Source organism: Myotis daubentonii, chromosome 15 (genome assembly GCF_963259705.1).
Source record: "Myotis daubentonii chromosome 15, mMyoDau2.1, whole genome shotgun sequence".
Lineage (NCBI taxonomy): Eukaryota > Metazoa > Chordata > Mammalia > Chiroptera > Vespertilionidae > Myotis > Myotis daubentonii.
Window position 1 is genome coordinate 46555340 of NC_081854.1, and position 22273 is coordinate 46577612.

The 22273-nt window shown below is 47.5% G+C and overlaps 1 protein-coding gene across 1 annotated transcript; it reads left to right on the forward strand.

Moving 5' to 3' along the window:
• The first annotated feature begins 16 nt into the window (after positions 1-16).
• On the forward strand, positions 17-22178 carry KCTD19 (potassium channel tetramerization domain containing 19). Its single transcript, XM_059665445.1, has 16 exons — positions 17-76; positions 3230-3526; positions 9302-9452; positions 10221-10412; positions 11673-11804; positions 13664-13874; positions 15167-15327; positions 16752-16855; positions 17260-17402; positions 17595-17678; positions 17949-18063; positions 18446-19073; positions 20294-20485; positions 20617-20771; positions 21055-21156; positions 22047-22178. Exons 1-16 carry the CDS (start codon positions 17-19, stop codon positions 22158-22160), a joined length of 2841 nt encoding a protein of 946 aa, XP_059521428.1. The 3' UTR covers positions 22161-22178.
• The last annotated feature ends 95 nt before the right edge of the window (positions 22179-22273 follow it).

Genomic DNA, 22273 nt, shown 5'->3' on the forward strand with positions numbered 1-22273 from the left:
TGCAGGAGTCCGAACCATGGTATGGAGCCCACTCTTTTGGGGCACCAAACCCATTGAAACAGCGAATTTGGGGGCGGTGTGGTGGAGGATAGGGTTGGTTACTGGCTCTGGGACATGCTGGGGGGATATGGCCCCAGCTTTGAAGGCTCTGGGTGCTGGGTCTGGAACATTGGAAGGATGCTCAAGTGTTCCAGCTTTGAGGATTTGGGGGACTCCAGGTCTGATGAGTGGGGGTGTACTCCTTGACGGGGTGAAGGTCTTTACATTTCAGCGCTTGTGGATGTTGACTGTGCTGCTGGGATAGACTGTAAAGGGGGTTGGGGAGAGAGGAGGGGATCCAGATCTGAAGTACGGGGAAGCAGCCCTCAGAGTCATGATGGGAAACGTTGGGGAACTTGGCTCTGAGAAGTTAGAGCATGAGGTGGTTCTAGCTCTAGAAACTGATTTGGGGGAGAGGGATCAGTGTGGAAAAGAAAGATGCTCTTTGGGAGGGGGTGGAGATGGCTATACTAGAGCTAGTCCATTTCCTGAAGTCGGTCTGGCAAGAGGCCTTTTGCCCTTTAAGGACTACAGGCCCCAAAGTTTGCCAGTGATTAAGGGCTCTCCCCAAGCTGGGATGGCTCACCACTAACCAGCCCCTGAGCAGTCTTGGGGAAGAAAACTGGAAAGAACAACCACATCCTTAACCCCACCCTCACTACAGCAGGCACCTCTGGGACCCCAGCCTCGAATGGGGCATGCATATGTAAGAAGGAGGCAAACTCTTAAGCCGAGACCCTCTTGTCAAACTCTGTCCTTAGTAAGAAAAGAGGGAGACCAGAACTGTGGCTCACCTTCAGGAGCAGGTTTTCTTTAGCATCTAAAATTTGCACGCTCAAAGCACTGTTCACCGAGCTCTCAGCCATCCAGTCACCTTTAAGGAGAACAGAAAGCAAAGTCAAGAGTCCTTGCATATTTATGATTTCTGGTCTAGGCGAGGCCCTTAGTTACTCTCAGCTGATCACATTACCCATATTTAGAAGGGTCAGGACTCAAAAGCCTAGATTAACTCATTAGCTTGGCTTTTCCAGCTCTGCTTCTGAGTCATGACACCATTTTACAATTTGTAATTCCCTTTAGGTCCCCTTTCACTCTTCCAGCCTCAAATGTGACATCCAGAATTGCTCTTCTTTATATCTGAATATTGAGACCAGGCTGCTTGTGAGAGGAAAGAACCCCACACCCTTCTTTGTTGCAAGCATTTCTTTTCCTTCCTCAGTTGTCAAAATTGGAAATTCAGGGTTTTGTTGGAGAAATGGACTTTTCCTCTCTTAGGCAAGCACCTCTTACTTTAACACTCTTTCTTCCCACCAACATTTTAATGCAAATTTTGAGACATTCAGAAAGGTTGAATGAATTGTACAGTGAAAGTTTTACACCCACCATCTAGATTCTACAATGAACATTTTGCTGAATTTGTTTTAGTCCATGTTCATCTATCTATTCCTCCATTAAGCCATTTTATTTTTTATGCATTTCAAAATAAGTTCTAATATCAGTACATTGTATCCCAATCACTTCAGCATGCATAATTTTTTACCTAGAATTTAATACTGTTTTATGGTTCTTTCTTAGGTAAAATTTTATACACTATTTACCACTTCTATGAACATTTGTCTGTGAGTTTTTGTGTGGACATACATAGGTTTTCATTTCTCTTGAGTTTATACTTAGAAGTGGAATTGTTGGGTCATATAGTAACTCCATGTTTAACATTTTGAGGAACCAGCAAACTTTTCCAGAGCCAGCTGCACCATTTTATACTCCCACTAGTATATGAGAGTTTCAGTTTCTGCAATCTTTATTAACACTTGTTATCATCTATTGTTTTGATTCAGGCCATCCTAGTGAGTGTGAGGTGCTATCTCGTCGTGAATTTTGTGCATTTTCCTGAAGGCTAATGTTAAGTACCTTTACACATGATGTTGGCCATTTATGTATCTTTGGAGAAATATCTATTTAGATTCTTTACCAACTTTTAAATTTAGTTATTCATCTATTTATTATTCAGTTGTAAGAGTTCTTTTAAAATATATTTTTATTGATTTCAGAGAGGAAGGGAGAGGGAGAGATAGAAACATCAGTGATGAGAGAGAATCATTGATTGGCTGCCTCTTGCACGCCCCACACTGGGGATCGAGCTCACAACCTGGGCAAGTGCCCTTGACCAGAATCAAACCCAGGACCCTTCAGTCCAGCGGTTGCCAACCTTTAGGACGTCACGGACCACCAGTGGTCTGCGGACTACCGGTTGGCAACCGCTGCTTCAGTCCACAGGCCAGCGCTCTATCCACTGAACCAAACCAGCTAGGGCACAGTACCATTTTTTGAAAAGGCTATTCTTTGAATTGAATTGTCTTGGCTCCCTTTTCAAAATTCAATTAACCTTAAATGTGAGTTTATTTCTGGACTCTTAATTCTATTCCACTTTTTCATATGTCTATCCTTATACCAGTAGCACACCATCTTGATTATTGTAAGTTTGTAGTAAGTTTTGAAAGTGGAAAGTATGAATCCTCAAATTTTGTTCTCCTTTTTCAAGATTGTTTTGACTACTCTGGGCCCTTTGTATTTCCATATGAATTTTAACATCAGCTTGTCAATTTTTACCAAAAAAAAAAAAAAAAGACAGCTGGAATTTTCATAGGGATTGTATTCAATCTGTAGATCAATTTGGGGAATATTACCATCTTAACAACATTAAGTCATCCAATCCATAAACATGGGATTATTATTTTTACATTTATTTGGGTCTTTTAAAATTTCTTTTAACAATGTTTTAAAGTTTTCAGAGTGTAAGTATTATACTTCTTTTGTTAAACGTATTCCTAAATATTTTGTACTTCTAAGAGGTGTTGGGTAGGTACAGTTGGATGTGCACTGACCTGTAGTGTGGCTTGTTGGGCCAGTGATTGTGGAGATAAAGTAAGTAACACCTTTTAATACTATTGTGAATAGAATTGTTTTCTTAATTTCATTTTTGGATTGTTCATTGCTAGTATACAGTTGATTTCTTTTTATGTTGATTAACCTGTTGAACTCATTCTAGCCATTTCTTAGTGAATTTTTTAGGCTTTTCTATATGAAAAAAACATGTCATCTATAAATTGAGGTACTTTTACTTTCCCCTTTCCAATATGGATGCTTTTTATTTCTTTTCCTGCATAGCTCTCTTTTCATTCCCCTTTAGGAGGAGCCTGGCATGCCTCACGAATCAGCAGAGGATTTGTTTCATTTCAACGTTGGGGGCTGGCATTTCTCAGTTCCCAGAAGCAAACTCGCTCAATTCCCAGACTCCCTGTTGTGGAAAGAGGCTTCAGCTTTGACTTCTTTGGAAAACCAGAGGCTGTTTATTGACAGAGATGGTTCCACATTTAGGCACGTGCACTATTACCTCTACACCTCCAAACTCTCCTTCTCCAGTTGTGCAGAACTGAACTTGCTCTATGAGCAAGCACTGGGTTTGCAGCTGATGCCTTTGCTACAGGTAAGATACTCTTATCTGCTAGGAGTGGTGATTAGTAAACATAGGCCTTACATCACTAAATGTTGTTTTGTATTTTGGTTGCTAAGATGACCCTCTTAATGGAAAAGTGTGATGAGTAAGTTAAAGTAAGAATATACTGAGAATGCATGTTCTGAATAAAGGATTTCATCCTGATTCTGCCTAATCTATACTAGCAGCCAACATAGACCCAGAATGAGACTTACCATCTCCTGAGAGTATGCTCTTGACTCTTGAAAATCCTATTTTAAGCTTATACTGTTTTTGTTGTTGAATTTTAAAAGGTGAAAACTTTATAAATTATAGGGTTTGTTATATGCACTATGTCTGAGATTTAAAATCAAAAGATTGATCAAGAGTATTACTTCTCATTTTGCCTGTTAAGTCCACAACATTTACAGCAAAGCAAAAAGTCCTCCAAACTGCATAATCTTTCCTTTGCCTTCACTTCTCTGTTTTCCAAGGCTCCTTGTTTTCTCATTGTGAGTAACAGCTTTAAATGCTTTTACTTATAACTATTAAAGTAGCACCAAAGACCATTGCCTTTTTTCTTAAATTTTCTCCAAATTATAGAAATCATTTCTGTGGTTTATCTTTAGTATATTTTTAATTTTTGAACAATGACATTTTTAAAAAAAATATGTTTTTATTGATTTTTAGAGCAAGAGGAAGGGAGAGGGATAGAGAGAGAGAAACATCAATGAGAGAGAAACATTGATCGGCTGCCGCTTGCACACCCCCTACTGGGGATCAAGCCTGAAACCTAGGCATGTCTTGACTGTGAATCAAACCAGTGACCTCTTGTTTCATGGGTTGACACTCAACCACTGAGCAACACCAGCTAGGCTGAAATCACTTTTTTTTTTTTATCCTGGAAGATGATTGGGAAGGACCCTTAGCTAGTCTTCAGATTAATCCCACCGTCTGGACAAGGTGTGACTTATTTTATCTCCACATTCACTGACCCAACAAGCTACACTGCAGCTCAGTGCACTACCAACTGTGCCTCCCAACACCTCTTAGAAGAAAATTTAGGTAGACCATGCATGTCTGGGTCATGTAGGAATGAGAACATTTATAATGTATGTTTTTATAGAAACTCCTTACTAAATAATTAAATGTTTTCTTTTAAAAGTTATTATATATTTAGAAATCAAAGTGCTTAACATACTCCAGTGCAAGTGGTTGTAGTATCCTTTTCAAGCTACCCACCTGCATTTTAAAAATTTTCAACTACCCCAAGAACCGACTATTAGAATTGCTTACAAGTGGCTTCAAAATCACGTAAATGGCCTGGCATGTCAAGATTGCTGATGACTCTAACAAGGCACCGTTTTGTGGGAAAAGGAAGGAGCCACTTGTTCATTACAGAAAACCAAAGAGACAAAGGCAATTTTTTTGAAGAACCATTTCTAAATTACATAAGCCTATAATACAAACATTTATCAAACTAACTCCTTTGCTGTCTTCACTTCCCAAATTGAGACAAAATATAACTGAAAACAACTTCTAAACGGGAGATAACCATTCAGAGGCCAATGAGTTTGGTCCAATTCCAAAATTCCAAATTGTGTGCGGTAGAGTATTCGAAGAATCATGTGGATTGGCCTTTCTAAAACAGACCGTAAAACAAGTGCTTATGTTTTGGAAATGGTGTTTTCAAAAATAATAAACATTTAGGCTGGCACAACTGAAGCTGTATTTATTCACTGAAGCTGAGTGTAAATACAGCTGGAGAATGAACAGCCATCAAGCAAATCAACAGCCTCACACATTTCCATCACTTTCCTCACTAAGGCCTGTTCAGAGACTCAGATTCTTGCCTAAATGTACAAACAATTGCTTGGAGAAAATGGAGCTTGCCAATTCTTAGTCTAAAGACTCTTCTCAGGCAGCACAACTTAATGCATTCAGCCAGTATTTACTGAAAGCATTCTACCACACTACCTCCCAGATTTTACTGTCTCCACTTTGCATGTGAGGAGCCTGAGGCTTTGAGAGGTTACATGACAAGTGGGAGGCAGCTGATTATTCCTATGAGCTTTAAGGATAAAAGGAGAGGATACAATAAAAATATAATGTGAGCCCTAACCGGTTTGGCTCAGTGGATAGAGCATCGGCCTGCGGACTGAAGGGTCACAGGTTCAATTCCGGCCAAATGCATGTACCTTGGTTGCGGGCACATCCCCAGTAGGAGTTGTACAAGAGGCAGCTGATCAATGTTTCTCTCTCATCGATGTTTCTAACTCTCTATCCCCTCTCCCTTCCTCTGTAAAAAATCAATAAAATATATTAAAGTATATATATATATATATATATATATATATATATATATATATATATATATGTGAGCTACACATGTAATTTTAAATTTTCTAGTAGCCACATTTAAAAAAATAAAAAAGCAGGTAACATTAATTTTAACAATTTTTTAAATTTAACCCAATATATTTAAAACTAGAGGCCCGGTGCAGGAATTTGTGCATGGGTGGGGGTCCCTCGGCCTAGCCAGCAAATAGTGCCGGTCAGGGCCATCTCGCCCAGTCCCGATCAAGGCCAATCTGGGCCGGCCAGCCGGTGGGAGGGACCATGGGAGGTTGGCTGTGGGAGCACACTGCCCCCTAGTGGTCAGTGCATGTCATAGTGACCGGTCGTTCAGTCGTTCGGTCATTTGGTCACTTAGGCTTTTATATATATAGATACTATCATATCAACATGTAATCAAAATATTAAAATTGATATATTTTACATTCTATTTTTGTACTAAGTCTTTAAAATGTGATGTGTTTTATACTTATGACATATCTCAGACGGTCACATTAGCCTCAGTGGCTAATGGCTACCACATTGGACAGCACATAACTAAACTGTCCTAAACAGTTAGTGCTCTTCACTGTAACGTCCTTCAGATTTAGCCCCTAGCAATAAAAATGGGACCTTGCCTCCCACTAACTGAAGTTCCCATGCACTCAACAGGTGGAGTATCCAACTCGGGATTATCTGTAACATGGTAGGCTTTGTTGGGAAGCCATGAGAAGGAGCCAACAAACAGAATGAGATGAGAAGCTTCTAGAAGACAGGCACCTGGGTTTACATTGCTCTGCTCTCCACTCCTCCTCACCCCTGCATATCTGCAACCCTTATCTCTCTACCAATCCCCACTCACCTGCCTATCCCATCTCCCCCCAGTCTGTAGCTTTGGCCTCCAAAGGGCACACTTGATACCTATTATTGCCTTGACTCTAAATGTAACATTTATTGTGAATTGAGCAGCAATCACAGATCAAGCACTAGAGATATAAGAATGAATCATATAGTGATACAATGGCAGAAGTAAATGCCATGAAGAATAGAGCAAGTGCACCCGGCTGGCATGGCTCAATGGTCAAGTGTCGACTGTGAACCAGGAGGTCACAGTTCAATTCCTGGTCAGGGCACATGCCCGGGTTGCAGGCTCAATCCCCAGTGTGGGGCGTACAAGAGGCAGGTGACCAAAGATTCTCTTCATTGATGTTTCCCTCTTTCCCTCTCCCTTCCTCTCTGAAATCAATAAAAATATATTAAAAAAAAAAAAAGAGTAGAGCAACAGCCCACATCAGAGCATCGGGCATCTCTGAGCACTGTTGCTCCTTTGGAAAACCTCCATTAAGTCCCAAAGCTCTGCCAGCAATGCATTTGTCAGCCATCTTTTAGCAATCACCCCCACACACATACACACTGCTCCTGTGCCATCAGTCTTATGTTGCTTCTGATTGACTTGTTTTTCATTACTATCTAAGCTAAAAACAACACTAATTATCCTTGTGCTAGCAATTATCCATCTGAATTCAAATCTGTATTTTCCTTAAAGAAATCTTCCTTCTAATAACTTTCTGGATCATATGAAGAATAAAAATTCTAGAAGTAATATTCAGGCAGATAGAAGTGGAATTGAAGTCCATAGAAGACCAGCCACACACACTATGGCAACTTTAGTTAGCAAAGGCAAAGGACAGCTGGGAGTCTAGCTCTCTGAAGTACCCTCCCTCCCTCCCTTCCTTCTTTCTTTCTTTCCTCCCCCCTCCCTCCCTCCCTCCCTCCCTCCCTCCCTCCCTCCCTCCCTCCCTTCCTTCCTTCCTTCCTTCCTTCCTTCCTTCCTTCCTTCCTTCCTTCCTTCCTTCCTTCCTTCCTTCCCTCCTTACCTCCCTACCTCCTTCCTCCATTTAGAGTTTTGTGGCATTTATGTCACTGATGATGGGGGGGGGGGATGAAATAATGGTGGAAGATGAAGGTGGAAAGATAGCTTGGATTCTGACCACTAAGAGAAATGAAATTAAATTTAACATTATATCCTTTAACACTACCTCCCAGATTTTACTATTTCCAGTTTGCATGTGAGGAGCCTGAGGCTTGGAAAGGTTAAGTGACAAGTGGGAGGCAGCTAGTTAAGAGCAGTGGTTAAGAACATGGGTAGAATCTTGGGTTCCATTCCCAGCATCTCCACTCACTTGGAGCACTAAATACTCTTCCTCTTCCTGGGCCTTGTTTCCCATTTGCTAAATGGGACTGATGGTGCTAGAGCCTACTTTGTGGGTCGGGGGTACATTAGGAGGATTTAGTTTAAAAGTGCCTGGACAATAAATGTTAGCTTTTAAGGGACAGAGTCAAGACTCAAACCCCAGTCCTTCCACAACTCCACCAGCCACTCTAAATGGGGAAGCCTCACTCTGGTCCCCACCTTTTGCAGATCTTTAGTTATGTGGGTGCAGTTTATAGCCATAGCCACCAGAGGGCTCTTCTCAAATCTCAGGATTTCTATGAATCATTTCACAAGCTTCACCTGGGTAGATAGGAATTAAAAGCAGGTTCATTTATTAGTTTCATACTGAATCTGAGGTTTTCTATCCATTATGAAGCCCTTAGAGAAAAAATTGGCCATGTGATGCCTTTACAGGATGACTTTTCCAGCTATATCCAAAAATGCCTTAAGAAATTTTCCTTCTAAGCTGGGGACAGAAAAAAAATGGGCTTGATGTTATGATAACCTGCCCCCTAAGCAGGACTTTTGAGGGAGAATGGGTTCCTCAGTTCAGGCGGCATGAAGACACCCAGCCCACCTGCCTGGGCTCCAGCTCTGCCTAGCTGGGGTGCTCCACTCCCGCCTCAGCCCACCCCTGGTCACCTGATCCTTGAAGCGGAGAGGCTCTGGACTTAGAAGACTGCTTGGGCAAGTCACAAATCCTTTGACCACAACTGACACATCAGCAAAACCGGAATGCAAACACCACATCTGCCTGCCAGAGCTGTGTTGGGATAAATGAGTGAATGAGTGCGAGCACTTGGAAAAACGTTCCCCGTGCCACCTCCATTTCCCTAGTTAGACCAGGTTCCATGGTTAGGAGGAGCACAAACAAGCAGAAAACAGTTATAACAGGTCAAAGGGGTTTTTGAACTCTTGAGGGGAAATGATAACAGAAAATCACGAGTTTTTGATAGTTAAGTAGAAACTACCCTAAAGATTGTGTAAAATAAATGTCTATTAATCCATGTAAATTATAATCCAAAAAGTATTTCAAAAGTAAGGAGAGAAATCATCATTGAGATTTTTAATATCAGCATGTCATCTTACAGACCTAAATTTTTACATATTTGTGTGATTGACTCTATTCCGAAACATTTATCAAAGTAAGTCATTTATTATTTTTTTTGGTATTTTACCCTAGAGCTGGTAGATAGTTATTTGGTTTAGGATTTTCAACGCAGCCATCTTTATCCAAGACTCTAGATAATCTGAAGGAAGGAAAACACCATCTCCGCGTGCGGCCTGCAGACATACCTGTTGCCGAGAGAGCATCTCTCAACTACTGGCGAACGTGGAAGTGTATCAGCAAACCCTCGGAATTTCCTATAAAAAGCCCAGCCTTCACAGGTATAAGCACAGGCTGACCCTCCCGAAGCCCCCCCTTTACTTCTCATCCTAACAGAAGTGGCTTCCATCCAGAGAGTACCCTGATTTCTGAACTAGTTCTGAATGACTGCTCTATCTCACTGTCATCTCCTTTGATCTTGTACCCTGTCACATGCCCTCTCCATGGCTGCTCACCCACAGGCAGCAAACATCCTCCTCCACATTCATTCCTCTGCATATTGGGCAGAGCTGGGCTGAATTCCACGCTTCCTAGTCGCCTGGGAACTCCGCATCCTTTCCAGTCACTCTCACCACCACACAAGGAATGTCCCCAAATGGTCACTGTCTGTTGTGTGCCTTGCAGTATGGATTAGCCAATCTGAGACACCAAGCAACCATTCATGATTATGGGTGGGTTTGGGGCTTCCAGGAGAGTCAAAAGGATCTAGTTTTCCCTCAGGTCACAATGGTTGGTTTGATCAATTAGAATGAACCAAATAGATAACCAATGTGAATTTAATAACTTTGGATACATAAGCCAAAATTTTGTAACATGTCCCACTGCCCTTCACTAGAGAAAAACTAGATGTCCATGCCCTGCTCCCCACCACACTCCTGCCAAACCTTAGGGTTACATCTAAATACAGAGGAAAGAGGCACCAGGCAGGGACCATCTCCTGGGGGAATCTTTTTAGCTTCCTCTGGGACTCCTGGATCAGTGAGTCCTGGTGGCCTCTAAGAGCCTTGGCCTCCTGGAGGTGGTGACACCCTTTGCCCATTCTCCTCCAGGCCTACATGATAAGGCACCTTTGGGGCTCATGGACACACCACTGCTAGACACGGAAGAGGAAGTGCACTACTGCTTCCTGCCCTTAGACCTAGTGGCCAAATATCCAAGCCTGGTGACTGAGGACAACCTGCTGTGGCTGGCTGAGACTGTGGCCCTGATCGAGTGCGAGTGCAGCGAGTTCCGGTTCATTGGTGATTGCTCTGTGGCGGGAAGAGGGCAACATTGGGGGTAGGGTGGGAGGAGGGGGGTGGACTGATAGAGAGCATCCACTCCTCCCCACGGAGAGGCCCAGCTTGGTGCTTAGGACCTCAGGGGCTTCCCTGGGCAGAGGTGGAGGGGGCATGACAAAGTCTGTGGGGAGGCAAGCAGAAGCCCAGCTTTAGACTCCTATTTTCCTCAGGGCTATTTTGTTCCTTGTTCATTTGGGAGTGGCCTGGGTGTAAGGGGGCACTGGAAACTACCTGCAGTGTCAGGGCCACAGGAGTTGGTGTGAAGGGCAAGGCCCTGAGCTGGACTCCAAGGTCAGCTACTCATCTTGTTCTGTCCTTACGTATCCAAGTGGGCTCCAGGCCTGGTTCCCCTCACCAAGGAACCCTAGGTTCATCAAATGAGAAAATAGGGGTATTTCAAAGGATGGTCCCTACCTGCTCTCACTTCCATTAAATCAGAATAAAAGGGAAGGAAGGTGGATGGTGAGAGTTTCCCCAGAGTCCTTGTGGAATTATCCACCTGAATCAGTGACCCAAGGAGGGGTGAGATCTTCAGCCCTGGACAGAAGAGAGCCTCCCTCCCCCCCACTGCCCCAGGACAGGCTCTGGTAGGGGTGTGAACTGAATGACCCCTTTGATTCTAAGATGCTGCTGCCGCCTAGATAAATAGGGCAGGAAACACCCAAGTTGATCTAGGGGCCCAAATGCCTGGAACCCCAGCCATTCATATTCATAGTCACCTGGAAAGTTGTTGTGATGTGCTTCTGAGTCTCCAAGTTGATTCACACAGGGCATTAGCGTGGGCTGCATCTCTGCCTCCTACACTGCAGTCCAGGCAGGGACAGACTGCAAGTGCCACCTGCCAGCCCAGGCTCAGCTGGGCCCTTCCTCTCTAAGCAACAAGACAACTCCCTCTTTTGGAATGACCTGCTCTTGGGTCAAGACTCACAGGGTAAGTCTCAGTGCCAGTGTGCTCACCAGGAGGTCCTGGCGTGGGAGCCCCAGGCCCGGCCATGGGAGACCACACCCATGGCCTCAAATACGGGAAGACAAAGTAATTTGTGGTCTTTCACCTTGAAAACCACAGAATTAAAGCTAATCTAACCAGGTATGTTCAAAAAACATTTCAGAACAAGGAGAACCTAGGATAAGTTGCAGCACCAAACACCTGTCAAAACCTGGACCTTCAGTGACATTAGAAATTGCTTCATTAACTCATTTGGTTTTCCTTTCCTTTTCAAGTGAATTTTCTTCGCTCACAGAAGATTTTACTACCAGATAATTTCTCCAATATCGATGTGTTAGAAGCAGAAGTGGAAATTCTAGAAATCCCTGCACTCACTGAAGCTGTGAGGTTGTACCGGATGAACATGGGTATGTCACCCGGGGAAACCTGCCCTCCCCTTCACCTTCGGGGTGGTCAGGCTTGAGCTGGAAAAGCCAAGAACAAACATCTCCCCTCCCACAACTACTTTGGGCTTTGGCTGGCTGTGCGAGAAGCAGGCATTTGGGCTTAGAATCAAGAGGAATGTCAATCTGAAGCCCCGTGTGGGCTCTGTTCAGCCTGCCCACTGAGGGTGGATGGCTTACAGCCAGCAGGGGCTGGAGGTAGCCCAGCTCGGCCCACATGGGGAAACCAAGCCAGAATGTGCTAGGAAGGGAGGCTGGGCCTGATGCCAGACTTCCCAGGGGCCAGGCAGGTCTGCTCTGCTTATGGAAGTGGGGAGACACTGGAAACTTAGAGCACCCACCTGCCACTCCCGAATTTTGTTTTCCAGGCACGGTGGGGGGTGGGAAATGCTTGAGCAAATTCCTCACTAGTGCTTCAGTGTTCCCACCCACCTCCAAATTCCCTTGTCCCCTATTTCAAAACCCCTGGCTGCTGTGTCTGTTTCTGCCCTGACCTGACACTTCCTGACCCTGACCCTGACCCTGACCCTGACCCTGACCCAGTCCAGGCCTTCATGCTCTCGGTGCTCCCTCATTCCAGCTTGCTCCACCCCTCAGTTTTTATTTGCTTTTCCTCCCATTCTGCAATTCCTGCACATCCACTGAAGCTTCTGTGCATGTTTCAGGAGCTAGCTGCTTCAATGTGGCCTCAGCAGGCCTTCTGAGAATGTATGGAACCGAGCATGTAGAGCACGTGTGAAGTGAGGGCTGCACACCACCAGACATTCATCCCATGGGAATGGGCCTTTCCCTGTCTTCAGGGCCAGCTCTCCCAGCCTCCCTCCTGGCAGATGAAGTCCTATCCTATTTGGGGGCCATGGCATCCTGCAGCAGGTCTCGGGGGGCCTGGCCCAGGCTCTAACAATCCACTGAAGGGGGTGTGACTTCAAACCCCTCCCCCAAGGGCTTCTGTTCCTCAGAGAACTCGGGTCACTGAGAGATGGGTGGAGAGGTGCCTACTCCACAAGAGCTATGTGAAGGTAGGCTCTGTAGGCCGCGGGCAGTCCCCCAACACAGTGCGGGCTTTGCCTTTTATAAAGCACCACACCTAAGGGAAACGGCTCCAGTAGCCCTGGAGACAGGCTCTGCTCCCGTCTTGCTTTGCAGTTTCAGACAAGGTGCTGAACTAGTCTCTCAGCACAGCGGGACTTAATTAGTACCCTCGGCTGTGATGTGAGGCTGGCACTACCCGTCTTGTGGGACTGCTGTTGGGATTGGAGATGATGCATGAAAATCGCCCAGCAGCTTGCCCAGCAGCCCAGTGTGGCCACTGTAGACTGTGAACTGTGCCCACAGCAGGAACACAAGACCCTGCCCATGAGCCAGCAACCCAAATGCCCACCTGCTAGTAACACCACCTACTGTGTCTTTGGGGGAAATTCTGCCCAGGAGGGAGGCACTGAATCCGGGAAACTGTGGCACACCTTGGGTTCTGTGCGATGGCTGCTGAACTTTCCCATGGCCGGTTACAGCAGGGCCTGAAACTTAGAGGTTCCTGCAGAGGCAGGGCCAGGTGGCTGCTGCGCCTAAAATTCTGAACTCCAAATGTTAGTGATGCAGCAGATTTTTCCCTCCTCCCAGCTAATAGTTCTGACCTCTAAACCTGACTCAGAAGTGAAAAATAGTACTCATTTTGAGAAGATCCAGACCTGGGCTGTGCAAGGAAGTGAGCTGTCTCTAAACCTCTTCAGTACTAATTCAAAGCAGCAGGAAGGAGACCCAAAGGTCCCAATACAGGTATGACTGTGAGGGGGGTCTAGGAGTCACCCTTTCTCCCTGCACAGGTGGCTGTTCCCAGACCTCCTGTCCTCCCCCAAGCCCGGGGAAGGGGGGCCGCGCAGCCGGCCTGGAGGCTGTGAAGCCGCTGTACATGATGGCCCTGGGTGTGCTGGTCAAATACCCAGACTCCGCACTGGGACAGCTCCGCATCGAGAGCACGCTGGACGGAAGTAGACTGTACATCACGGGGAACGGGGTTCTCTTCCAGCACGTCAGGTAAGGCCTCCTCGGCACAGCTCGGCTCACGCAGGGTGGGCTTTGCCTTTCCTAGGAACCTCCTGGGCCCCCAGCCAGAGGGAGGTAGTGTCCTGAGGGGCAAACCCATCATCTTAGCCACTCCCACCACCATCACTAACCCCAGCCTCAGAGGGGAGGGCTGGTGTCAAGGTGCAGAGGTTCCCCAAACTGGCCCATATCTCTGTTCTCTGCAAACCATTGCTCTGGTTCTAGCCCTAAGCTAGGTCTGAGGTGACCAAGCCACAGTCACAACCCTCAGGTCACAACCCTAAGTGCTACCGACCCCCCATGCAGATCCTCCTATAAAGGTCCTCCCCTCCAGCCCTTCAGAGGTTCACTGGACACACACAGAGGCCAGAGCTAGGGATGAAGTCTCCCCGAAGGAAGGCAAGGCAGGCTTCACAGAGGAGGTGATACCTGGCCTTTGCCTTGAGGGATGAGCTCAGAATGTCTCCATTAGTGCAGGGGCATGGATTCCAATCCTGCTTTATAGGAGAGCTGAGATTCGGAGCGGGACACTTTTTTTCTTTAACCTTTACCCAAGGATATGTTTTTATTGATTTTTAGAGAGACAGAGAGAGAAAGAGAGAGGTAAGAGAGAAACATCAATCAGTTGCCTTTTTGTATGTGCCCCGACTAGGGATTGAACCTGCAACCTAAGTATGTGCCCTGACAGGGATCGAACCGTAGCCATTTGGTGTAAGGGGCAATGCTCCAACCAACAGAGCCACCTGGCCAAGGTGAACAATTCTTTTAGGTTCACAAAATACATTGGTACCAAAACTAAAGATAGAACTAGGTTTTTCTGAGTGCTGGAGAGAAGATCAGCCAACCCTCAATGCTGTCCTATCCCAATATCGTTGTTTGGGGCCTTTGGGGCCCACCCCTAATGTCACAGAAGACAAAGACAAGCGCCTTTGGACGCAGGGGGTTGATGTTCAGACTTTCCTGGGCACACAGGGTACTAGTCAACTACCAAGTCCGTGGCAGGTTACCACATGACTGGATGTCTTGGGCAGATAATTATGAGGACAGGAAAGATGTGGCTGGGTCCTGGCCTGGCTTTTCAACCTGAGATAAGGCCTGGAGGCTTGCAATTAGTCGATTTAGAGGGCTCTGCTGAAATAGGTCAAGCTCAGCTCCAAAAGGGTGAGTGTGTGTCCAAGCTTACTGTCCTACGGGTAACACCAGATTCCCAGTTAAATCAAGGAAATGATGTTAGTAGTGGTGCGGTATTGGGGCTCTCTGTGACAGGCCTTTCCCCTGGGCAGGAACTGGCTGGGGACTTGCCGGCTGCCCCTGACGGAAACCATTTCTGAAGTGTATGAGCTCTGTGCCTTCCTGGACAAGAGGGACATCACCTATGAGCCAATGAAAGTGGCTCTGAAGACTCATCTGGAGCCGAGGACTCTGGCACCCATGGATGTGCTCAGTAAATGAAGAAGCTTCTTGTTTTGAATTTAGCATCAGGGGAGGGTCTGGAGGATCAGAGGGGAAAGATGAGGCTGGCCAGGGCCAGGAACTGTACATGGAAAAAGAAAGGAAAGCCAGACAGACCCACATTTGTGGGGTTTGCCTAAAGGGAAACTTTCATGTGAAGTGACCCCTCCTTACCCCAAGCCCATTAAGTAGCCTCAGGCAGTACAGACTGGGCAGTAGAGACTGACCCTTGTGGGGCTACCCGGTCCCCAAGGCATGCCTGCTCCAGCGCTGGGTGCTGACATGCTGTGCTCATCCATCCTCACTGCCATCCAGGGAGAAACAGTCCCTGAGTCTATTTAACCAATGAGGCAGAGGCTCAGGGGAGTAACTTGCTCAAATTACAGTGGGGCCTTGACTTAGGAGTTTCCCGACTAACGAGTTTTTTGAGATACCAGCTGTCTCTCGGCTGATTTTTTGCATTGAGTTGATAGAGTAATTTGAGTTAACGAGCTCCTTAACGAGCTCAGTCTCCGAACGAATTAAACTTGTAAGTCAAGGCCCCACTGTATAGAGTCAGATCATGACTGAGCTGGAGTTGAAGTCTGAGTCCAAAGACAGTTGTTTTCACCATCTGCCTATAACCTCCTATTAACAAAAGTTTAGTTTTTCTGGTCAAGTTTAGTCTGTATTACTGACATTCTGCAGCATACAACATTTGTTGAGCACCTACCATATACCAGGACAAAAGTAGACACTGGGTGTGCAAACGTGACCAAAACAAATGCAGGCCTTATCTTTATAGAGCTCACAATCTAATTATGTATCTCTTACCCCTTATCTAATTATAATCTAGTTATATACCCGTCACTCATTACAAAGCTCACTAGAAACTGGTTCCCAAATATCCTGTCATCCCCAGAAGAAAGCCCCATTCTCAGACATGTCTAGAGGCCTGTTCTCTAAAGAAGTGACAGTGAACTGATGAGAGCTGGCTCTATGACATTCACCAAACCATAAGCGCAAACATAACCAGGGACTCCTAGCTCCGGTCAAAGTAACTACATGAAAAGTTTCCTACCCAGGACACCCCAACCAGAAACCAGAGGCAGGTAGCATGTGAGTAGACATGAACCTCAGTTCAGCTTTCTTGAGAGAGGTGGGTCAGGGGAGGAGGAGCGATGCCCTTGGGGTTGGGATTCCAAAGGGCTTACCTGTCCCATCCCAAGTCCCTGGCTTGGAAACCAGGAAACCAAAGGGTGAGCTGCAGGAAGCTCTGAGTAGCCGAGAAGGTTGGTGTCAGGGATTCCAGCTGCTTCTCAGAGGATTCAACACAGTATGGCTGGTGAAGGTATTGAGTCTTAACATGCAATACACTGTTGACCAAAATTTACCTTCTGGCCCAAGTGATGTGTCCCCTCTCGTTGGTTTCCTTAGATGAGGAGTGGATGGCAGAGATTACTGTGTACTCCCCCCAACAGATCATCAAGGTTTATGTTGGAAGCCACTGGTATGCAACCACCCTGCAGACCCTGCTGAAGGTACTGCTGCCCCAGCTTCTGTAGCTGAGCAGCTCTGGAACCGGTCACCTGACCCTTACATAGCCTTCAGCACCTGCTTAGAGCAAGGACCTCTGCCTGCTCTTTCCATAGGAACAGCCGGGAAGGCCCTCAGGAGTGTGGGTAGGGAGGAGGCCAGGAAAGAGGGAGGGTGGGGTTCCAAATGCCTCAAGAGGGTGGTCTAGGGACCAGCAAAACTTGAAGCAGAGACCATGTGCTTCTTCCCCAGATGCTCTGCTCCCCAGTATGGCTCTCTGTGGCCAACAGATCCCAAAGCCTCTGCTCTAGAATGGTCGGGAAAATGAAGCGAGAGAAGGCTGATCTGCTTTCCTAAAGACCTAGCCTTTGACTAGCAGATTAACCATCTGATGTCCAATCCCTTGCAGTATCCAGAACTGCTGTCCAACCCTCAGAGAGCGTACTGGATCACGTATGGGCAGACCCTGCTGATCCACGGAGATGGCCAAATGTTTCGACACGTTCTCAACTTCCTGAGACTTGGAAAACTGTTCTTACCATCTGAATTTAAGTAAGCGAAGGGAAGGACATTGCATGATGAAACCCCATTCCTCTGTATCAAAGGAAACAGGCCTGCAGCCTTCAGGGAGGAGGGTCTAGTAGTTCCAACATGTGAACTGCTGTGGGAGGCAGCTCTGCAGGCCTGTGCCCCACCCACACTCCCACCCAACTGCCCAGTCCGACATCTCCTTATCGTCCACAGGGAGTGGCCCCTCTTCTGCCAGGAGGTGGAGGAATACCACATCCCATCCCTCTCAGAAGCCCTTGCCCAGTGTGAGGCGTACAAGTAAGGAACTTTGCTCCAGGCCCCACGTTCTGGAGTTTGTTCCTTTATATTCCTCATGGGAATCCTGTTTTAAGTCCCACCTCCCAGTAAGACCTGTTCTCCTTGGGGTTAAGGGGGTGGGGCAGGCCAGGATTGGGCATTGACCTATGCCAAAACCCTTTAGACGTCCCTTCTCCCCTACTGTCCAGAGTTCACTCTCAGCCAGCCTGCCCAACAGGGCAATGGGCTAGAAGCTTCTGCTCACTAACCAATCCTCCTTGGAGTCTGCAGGTCATGGACCCAGGAGAAGGAATCTGAAAATGAAGAAGCTTTTCCCATCAGGAGGTTGCATGTGGTGACGGAAGGGCCCGAGTCGCTGGTGGAGTTTGGTAGAGATGCCAAAGAAGTAAGGCCCAGCCCTCTTTGTTTAGTGGTGTCCTCAAAGGACACACCCACAAAGCTCAGGACAGGCATTGCTGGGGGTTGAGCAGAGGGTGCAGCTAGCATAGTAACTATGACCTGGATGGAGGCACAGGGCACCTTGGCTGCTGTGGCCTGGGATGCTGATATGTCCCTTTGGAGTTGAGAGGCCCCTGGGCTGAAACCACCCCACTCAGACTAAGCAAAGCTCCTTGGTTGGCCACGGTGGGAGGGGGGGATGGGAGGGGGGGCGGGAATGGGATTATTCTGGGTGAGCAAGTGAAGTCTCGGAGGCCCAGCTTATTAGACCTGGGGAGGCTCCAATGTAGAAGCATAACATGCCCAGAGCTGTTATGCTCCCTCCCTAGACCATAGCCTGCATGCCTGGGGACTTCCAGGACTGCAATGACAGGACTCCCTGGAACAAGGTCAAGGGGACCCTCGCCAGGGCCAGCCAAATGGAGGAGACTGAGCAGTACTCCCGCACCATCCAGATGTCCTTGTGCCGAGGTGCCAAGCGGGCAGGCAATCCCAGCACATACTCCCACTGTTCCAGCCTATGTGCCAACCCCAGACACTGGGGGGCCTGCCCTGAAAGTCCCCCCAAAAAGAAGTCCACCACAGTCAACCTCACACAGAAATGTGAAACCAAAGACCCTCCTGTCACACCCATGCAAAAACTCATCTCCTTGGTGAGGGAATGGGACATGGTCAATTGCAAACAATGGGAATTCCAGCCTCTGCCGGCTCCTCGGAGCAGCGCCTTGGAGGAGGCCACCCTGCAGCTCCCCTCAGGAAGTGAGGCTGCTTCCCAGCCCAGTACCTCAACTTCCTGGAAAGGTCATGCCACAGCCCCAGAGAAGGACCCAGATCTGCAGGCAGGGGCTGGAGCTGGAGCCAAAGACAAAGGGCCAGAGCCAACGTTTAAACCGTACTTCCCCACAAAAAGAGCTGTCACCCTGAAGGACTGGGGCAAGCCGAAGTCAAAGGAGAGAGGTGAGTCCACTCTGTGCCAAGCAGCGGATACAGATATGTGACCAACACAATGGCATGGCTTGAGGGGCTGAGAAACCACATAAAGCGTATGGAAAGGGGGCGCCTATGAAGTAAGGGAGCACAGAGGAGGCTGGGGGCTGGAGAGTCACAGAGGAAGGAAGAGAAGCCTTGGTGCTTGTGGAAGCAGGTCATCAGTCTAGGAGGCCAGGCTTCACCTAGCGGGAGACAAAACTGAAAACAAAGTAATCAGAACAGCTCTTGTGGCCCAAGTTCAGGACCTGGCACTCTGCTCTGATTCTAAGGGGAGTGGGCAGCCATTGCAGCATTTTAAACAAGGGAGTAAAATAAATTAAAAATAGCCGGCAAGTGTGACTCAGTGGTTGAGTGTCAACCTATGAACCAGGAGGTCATGGTTCGATTCCTGCTCAGGGCACATGCTTGGGTTGCAGGCTCAATCCCCAGTAGGGAGAGAGCAGGAGGTAGCCGATCAATGATTCTCTCATCATTAATGTTTCTATCTCTCTCGCCCTTTCCCTTCTCTGAAATCAATAAAAATATATTTAAAAACAAACAAACAGGAGCAGTCAGGTGTACATTCAGAAAGCTGGCTCCAGAGGCAGAGGAAAGGCAGCAGCAGGAAGGGAAGTGTTAGAGTGGGGAGGTCTTTCTAGATGAAACAGGCTAGACAGGATGGGGGCAGAAGGGGTAAAGATTGGGTCAGAGGGGTCAGGTTTCCGGTTTGGGTGACTGCAAGGAAGTGGATGGTTACTGAGGTGGGAGGACAGGGCAACGAGCTGGAGAGCGAGGTGTGCTGTGTCCGGGGGGAGGTGCAGAGCACATGTGCCCAGAATGGCCATGATGGACAGCTTCCTCTGCTCTGCCAAGCACACTTTCCAGAGTGGACAGACATCAAAGACTCGCCCCAAAAGCTCCTCTCGTTTTACAACTTTACCAAGGTTCCCAGTCCCCAGCTGGGTTATTATCGGCCTTATCTGATACCAGTCTTAGTTCAGCAGCAAAATTTGGCGAGTTCCTTAGAGTCCTGCCATTTAGGATTTGGCTTGCATGATTCCAGGGCAGTGGAGAGAGGAGAGCCGGACAGCCCCCCGCCATCCCAGGGTGCCCCTTCCGAGAAGGCTGGGTGACTGACTGTGCTCCAGAGGTCCCTCCCTGCTTGAGCTCTGAGGTGGCTTAAGAACCCTCCCCCCACATTTTTACAGAAAGCCCTGACCCTGAGCAGCCTCTGCCTGAGGCCAGTGACCTAGACAGCGCAGGGGTCATCCTCAAGGTGAGCCACCCCCCTGTGGTGGGCAATGATGGCTCGTGCATGTTCTTTGAGGACAGCATCGTCTACACCACACAGATGGACATCCTGAGGCACACACTGCCCTCAGCCAGCCCCCTGCACCGAGGTGAGGATGCCTGAGGCTGAGCCCCGCCGAGGGTCCTCCAGGGGGAGTATCCCTCAGCAGCCCTTACCACAGGCTGCCTCTAAGGCCCTAGATGTGGGCAGAAGTGGCCACATCCACTCTCTCCTCTACAGAGGTGACCTTCCTGAGTTTCTCTCTGTCCTGGGAAGAGATGTTTTATGCACAGAAATGTCACCGCTTCCTGACTGACATCATCCTGGATTCCATCAGACAAAAGGACCCCAAAGCCATCACAGCCAAGGTGGTCTCCCTGGCCAACCGACTGTGGGTATGTACACGACAGGTTCCTTCTCCTCCTGTCCTCTTACCCCACAATAAGTGGGGAGTAGGTCAGGGACAGAAGGGTGGCAAGAGAAACGGGGACAGGAAGACAGGGCAACGTCATTTGGACCAAGCCTTGGCCAAGGCAGTGTGGGGTGACAGTGCCCCCTGGTCCCTGCAGCTACTGCAGGCCCAAGGGAGTCCCTGCTGTACATCCCACTCTGAGGGGCTGAGAGCAAATATGTCAGACAGCTACCCCGGCCCGGCCTGACTGTGGGCTCTCCTGGCAGACCTTGCACATCAGCCCCAAGCAGTTTGTGGTGGATTTGCTGGCCATCGCCGGCTTCAAGAATGACCGGCATACCCAGGAACGCCTGCACAGCTGGGTGGAGGTGAGAGCCACCTGCACCCCACTGGGATGCAGGATGCCTCAGATGGGCACTGTGTCTTGCTTCCCAGAAGGCAAGCTGGACAGCTAGACCTCAGATCCCTGGGTCCAGTCGGGGGTGGGGAGGAGGGAGAGCTGAAATTAACCAGTCCAGAGTGGTCAAAAAGCAGTATTCAGGCTACTTGGTTTTGTAGTTTTCCTCCTATGATACTAATTTTGCCTTCATCACTAACAGTGGCCACTCTCAGGAAAGCCCATCATACAAGCCCAAGATTTTGGGATACTGAAATCAGAGAAACTATTGGGAGTCAGACCTTTTCAACATGTGATACCAACTTCACCTACTTAACCATAATGTTACCACTTTTGTACATTCCTTTTATAGCTAAGCAGCTTTAAAGCGTTTTTATATGGAAAAAGAATATGTTCAGTAAGGGCAAAGAAATGACCCAGGGTTTTTTGTTTTTTGTTTTCCTTCCTTAAAATGATTTTAGGCAGTATTTATATTTAACATTGTAGGTGAAAAAGATTTAGCTTTAATCTGGTACTTCTGTAATCAAGTACATTATTCTAACACCTTTACCACAAACACACTCGTGCCAAATCATTAGGCCTCTGGTGTCATTAGAAAGGTGAAATCAGCATCTACAGCTAGAAAGTGGGACAATAGCGGCATTTTTTGACCCTCTAGCCAGTTCCCTGGTAGCCACTCTTAGCCACAGCCCTGTAAGATGTCCTTAGGCAGAACTGAGCCCAAGAGCATTAAAGTTTCCCAACTACTGGCCTTACCCTGTCCCTGCTCCTGCCCCTGCCCAGCCAGGAAGACCTGCCCACACAGAGCTAGAGCAGGCAACTGGACAGGAAATCAGGGATAAGAATGACCTTTCTTTCCAGCTCACACTGCCTTTCGCCAGGAAATATGGCTGCTGCGTGAACCTGCTCGTCCAGAGGGGCCTGTCTAGGTCTGTCTCTTACTCTATCTTGGGCAAGTACTTACAAGAGGGCTAGGGTACCCAGAGACACTACCCCCACATGCCCCAGGCTTCCAAGACTCATTTGAACCAAGGATGTCCCAGAATCCATGTATCAGTCTGTTTTTTATTATAAACAAATAAAAGAGT